Raw genomic sequence first — 5,282 nt, forward strand, 5'->3', positions numbered from 1 at the left:
GGAATAAATGAAAAATCTCTGAATTATCTAAAAACAAAATGACAGACCTAAATAGTTAGAGTAAAATGAAAAGTATTGGAAACAATTACCTTTAGAAAGGCTGACTCATCTTTGCTATGAATCATTTGTCTCTTGAGAGCAAGAGCAGTGTTAGACCAAAATGGTGGCAAAGTGTATATATTGATAGCTTGAGTGCCATTTAAATCGAACTATCCTTCACACTGGACTCAGTGACAGGATTGCATCGTATTTATTTTACCACCTTCTTGTTATGGTAAAGGGAAGATTGTATACAGTTTGTTTCTTTCACTGGACGTTGCAGAAAGCTAAATGTGCAGTATTAGATGGAGAAACAAAGTTGGGCAAAATTCCTCTGATAAAACTCATTCAGGAGAAAGTAACTAAGGTTCAACATTTATTTCACTATGTGAATACCCAAGAAACGTACAATTTTAAAAGATGAACGTAGAGTCCAAATAAAGTCATTTTTTAAAATTTTGTTTATTGTAATTGTTTACCAATGGGGAGACGCAGTTTATTTACACCAGCAGCCATGGGGCAAGGGGAATACACAGTTAGCAACCTGTATAGGATGGACTACTTATGCAAAAATAAGACTCTCCAAAACAAAGGACAATGGTGAGCTTCACTACACTTCCCCGATGATCCCAGCATGCGATAATGCCAGGCAATGGCCCCTGGGCATGCGGTGGTGTGAACTAATGTATGGAAGAAAAAGCCACAAACCACAGAAATTTGTAAAGAACCCCTTCCCCCCCATACACACACACACACACTCAGATACATAATAGAATTACAGGGTGATCAATACACTTAATTGAGGAGATTAGGACAGGAATTCTGCTGTTAAGAGGAAAGATAGGGAAAGGGAGAATTCCTAACCACTGTTAACTATATGGTAGGGAGCATTCTCTCCCCAAAAAAGAAGAGTTAGTTTGTCCCCTCAGGGTACCTGTTGGACCTAGCCCACCTCATACCCAACCAGGACCGGGGGCTACTGCCCTAATAATGGGGAGCAAAAAAACAAAAACACAAACCAAGAGGGAGGTAATATGAACCAACCATTACTCAAAACTATTTCCACTTCTCCCTCCTCTAACCAGGAGAAAAGACCAAGGAAACAGTAATGTCACAATCTGAGCTCCCTCTCTGAAGGAGGAGTGGACCATGGCCTTACCTTCAGCCTGTTTCCCAGATATTATATTTAAGTAGGCCAGAGTCTCACTTAGACCCTCCTTTCCTTCTGCATCCCCTCTGAAGGAGATGTCTCTAAAAAAGGCAAGGGCAGATAACCCAAAATTATTTCAGTTCTTGCCAAGGTTTGACTTTTTAAACAGTTATTACAACTCTTAGATTGAAGACCAATATGTAGCTAGGCCCTCACCCTGAGCGGGACAACTCTAGAGGGAAAATGCAATAATAAACAGTCTTGAGGCCCTATTACTATGCTTCCCTTAACCCTCTAGAGTATGTAACCCGAATCAGTCCATACAGTCCAAACAGTTCCTTCTGGGATAAGGAAGGATACATGCACAGCAAGGGTTAGAGAAAATGGATCAGAACCTACTCTGTCCCTGTGTCACTCAGCCTTTACTGCTTTTCTGCTTAGGTCCTAAGGGGCAGTATCCAAGTGGAGGTGGGAAGATGTAACTCCTCAGGAAGCAAGACACAGCAGGAAGGCATACCAGCAAGGCAGTCCTACACAAGAAATGCTTAGGCATGACACTGCTTTTCATATACAAAAAATTACTTTCTCTTCCCATCCTAATCCCAATAGAGGGAGCCATAAGAAAGATTCTGCTCTCTCTCTCAAAAACAAGAAAACAAAACAAACTTAAGAGAAGCCAAGGAAAGGGAAACTGGGCAGGCTTCAGAAGTAGGAGCATCAAGAGAGAAACTGAAACTGGTCAGCGTGAATGTAGAGTGGCAGGCAGCACCCGGGGTGATGAGCTGCACCAGATAGGCATGGAGCAGGGGACTGGAGGAACATGGGGCCAAGCCAGAAAAGGCTGGGCCCCTTACTGGGGCACAGAATGAGGTAAGAAAACATTTCAAATAAAGCAGCACCGCTCACCTTGGGGCTCCCACCCCTATACACTTCATAAACTTCAATCAGGGAGTCAAGTGGAGGGTAGTTTTGATACCCAGCTCACACTTCCCATCCTCCCCTATCCCATTCCCTAAAACCAGAGGGTTTCTGGGGGCCATTTCCTGACTTCCAAAACAAAAGGACAGCTCTTGTTTTCAAGAGGTCCAAAGGGAACTGAGTGGAAAGGACTGCCCTTTGGGAGGGGCAGAGAAGGTGGTGACAGTCTAGATGTTCACTGCAACGGAGCTCTGTGACTGCCCAACCCAAGGAACAGGGGCATTCAATAGGATGCTGCACAGTCAGATGAGAGTTGACCCAGTCCTGCTCCTTGGCTCCTAGCACTAACCCATTCACATTAGTGAGTGCGGCTGAAAAAGGTCCCCTCTGGGCTCAGCTTTCAAACCACAGCCTCCTGCACAGCCATGATGCTCTTCCATAGTTCACTCCTGCCCCGAAAATGGGAGGCAGGTAGTGGCCTGGCACAATAACCAAGTCAGACCCATGGACTGGCTAGGTCACGAGTAACTCAGAGTAGGAAAACGCCCCACCGAACTGTTGTCCACAGCATAATACATCCAGATATGAATCCTGCAGTCTGAAAGATCGTGCATAGTCGCAGAAGGCCCTGCTACCTCCCCAAGGGATCATAACTTAATCCTCAGCCTGCCTGGATAACCAAGTTATTCATCTGCTAAGCCTATGCCACCAGGTGGGTTGCAAGAAACAGGGCTTTGTTCAGCAAAACGCTAGCCCATGTCCCCAACTCCGCTGAAGTCATTGTTAAATGCTGGACCTTTGGGAAACTGGTGGCTTTGAGCTTTTCTTCTTCTTGGCGTCAAGACCACAGAGCTTCTCCTACCAGATTCAGCTGGGAATTCTTTTTCTTGGCTTTCCCAGATTGGAATGATTAATATCCAGATCTCATAACTGACTTTCATTTGTCTTGGAGAAGCCCAAATCAGAGGCTCTGCGATCAGAGGTGCAGTCCCACTGAGGCCCAACAGTTAAGGCCTGACCATCAGTTATGTCCAAACGGTCAGTTATCCAGAAAGCCCTTGACATCAGGCAGACAGAAAGGCTGAGGAGCCAAAGAACTTTATATGCTGAGCACACAGATGCTCACCTGTGCACTGGGGACAGTACAGGGTTCTTGTGCACTTTCTGGTGTGTTCAGAAATCAACCACTGCGTGGCTTGCAGGATGCACAGCACAGCTCCTCCTGTCCAGGATTTCAAAGCTGATCCAAAGGTAATACACTTATACAAGGATCCGAATTCCTAAATTCTCCACTCCAAGTTTTTAAAGGCTAGGTTCTTCAATGGGAACTGGGACTTTTGTCTGATTTTTTTTTTTTTTTTTTTTTTTTTAGCTACCTAACTTCTCAAAACCACAGGACTGGTCTTTGTTATTGTCCTGGTCACCATCAGACTCTCACGTTGCAGCTACTGGAATTCCGGAGGTGAGCGTTGCAGCTGCTGATCAGGCCCATTCCCAGATTCTCCAGGAAGGGAGCAAAGCGGAAGGCGACACGCTCCTTTATCTTCCACTGGCTGAATGCCAAAATCCTTCACGCTACCAGTCTCTGCGAATTCCAGGTAGAAGTAGCCACACTTGACTGCCCGGTGCACCTCAAAGCAGAAGCCCAAACAGGAATCCTCTATTAGGTCTACGTATATCTCCTGAGCGATGGCCTCTAGCTTGTTAGTATCCAGGTTAGCCAACGAAATTTCCTCCATTTTAATCTGTACACAACCGTGGAGAGGGCGCTCGGATTACTCACAGCTGCACAGGCGGCAACACGTCGGGCTCGGCCGGCCGCGCCTAGGCCTACAGGCCTGTCAGGGCCGCGTCTTCAGCAGGGAGGGCGGAGGCGTCGCGGTGGCAGCGGCAGGGCAGCTGCAGCAACCAGCAGCGACTGCTCCGGAACCCCAGGTATCTCCGTTTCTTTTGGCGTCTCCCCGGATCTGGGACTATCAGCTCCGGCTGGTCCCAGACTCACCGCCGCCAAACGCTCTCGGAGCCTCTCTCCGCTACCCCGGCCTCTTCCGCTTGCTGGTCCGGGTTTAGCCCCGCCTCCCCACTTCCGCTCCTCAGCACGCCTGCGCATTGGCCCCGCGCAGACTCGCCGGGTTCCTCCCTACGCGCAGCTGCTTGGAAAGGCTTGGAGTTTTAGGAAAACGAATGGGAAGAACTAAAACGTATCAGACTGTCATTACCTTTAATTGTAAAAAGATGATAAGGAGGCTGTTTTATGTTAATTTTTTTTGCAGATTTAAACACTCGCTAATGAATTCTTTGTCCATGCTTAATCGATTCCCTCTTGAAAAAGGCAAATGACAACTGTGCATATTTGTGGTAATGATCTGAAGTACAGTTTTAGGACTAGTTCTCCGGATACGTTTGAAAATTTGACATATAATTGACTTACAATCATTTATACTACTGCCGCAGTTGTCATTTAAATCCACTAGATGGTGCAAGGAAACAAATTACACTAGAGTTTATCATTCAGTCTTCTTTTGAATGAAAAACTAGGCACTAAAGACATAATTCATATATATTGATCACATGAACCTAAGGCATTTATTTCATTTATAAGACCATTAAGTCAGTGTGACTATAAATAAATCATCATATACTGTACATCTCTAAAATAATTCAAAGAGAAAATTATATGTATATTTTCTATTGAAGAGGGAGGAAACCTGAAATATGTTAAATACACTGGGAGGTAAAGGAATCTTTTCCTAAAATTGTGCTGCATGAATTGTGGGATCTAGAGCCAGTCTACCTGGGTTTAAATCCTAGATCCAACATTTAACAGTTCTGTTTCCTCATCTGGATAAAGCTAGTTCTCATTTAATAGTTAAAATTAAATGATATTTTTTAAAAAATCTTCTTGTGACAGCTTCTTACATGTAAGTAAGCATTCAGTAACTGTCAGCTATTTTAATCATATCAGTTATGGACTTGAATATAAGAAAATTTTCCTGTATCTTGTTAGTTTCCACCCCCACCACTGTGAAATAGAGCAGCCTCTTGTACCTTTATACTTTATTAAAATATAGCTCTAGCCAAAGAAACAAAATTTAAAAAACAATACATATTTGTATCTGTCTGATTCTATAATTTCCTTTCCAGAGTAAAGGAAAATATAGACATGTATCTTTCC

General features: G+C 44.4%; 1 protein-coding gene across 1 annotated transcript; it reads right to left on the reverse strand.

The window, feature by feature from the left end:
- Window positions 1-482: 482 nt before the first annotated feature.
- ATXN7L3B (ataxin 7 like 3B) lies at window positions 483-4,210 on the reverse strand. Its single transcript, XM_032646423.1, has one exon. It carries the CDS (start codon window positions 3,844-3,846, stop codon window positions 3,553-3,555), a length of 294 nt encoding a protein of 97 aa, XP_032502314.1. The 5' UTR covers window positions 3,847-4,210; the 3' UTR covers window positions 483-3,552.
- Window positions 4,211-5,282: the final 1,072 nt, after the last annotated feature.

Source organism: Phocoena sinus, chromosome 10 (assembly GCF_008692025.1).
Source record: "Phocoena sinus isolate mPhoSin1 chromosome 10, mPhoSin1.pri, whole genome shotgun sequence".
In the NCBI taxonomy this organism is placed as follows: Eukaryota; Metazoa; Chordata; class Mammalia; order Artiodactyla; family Phocoenidae; genus Phocoena; species Phocoena sinus.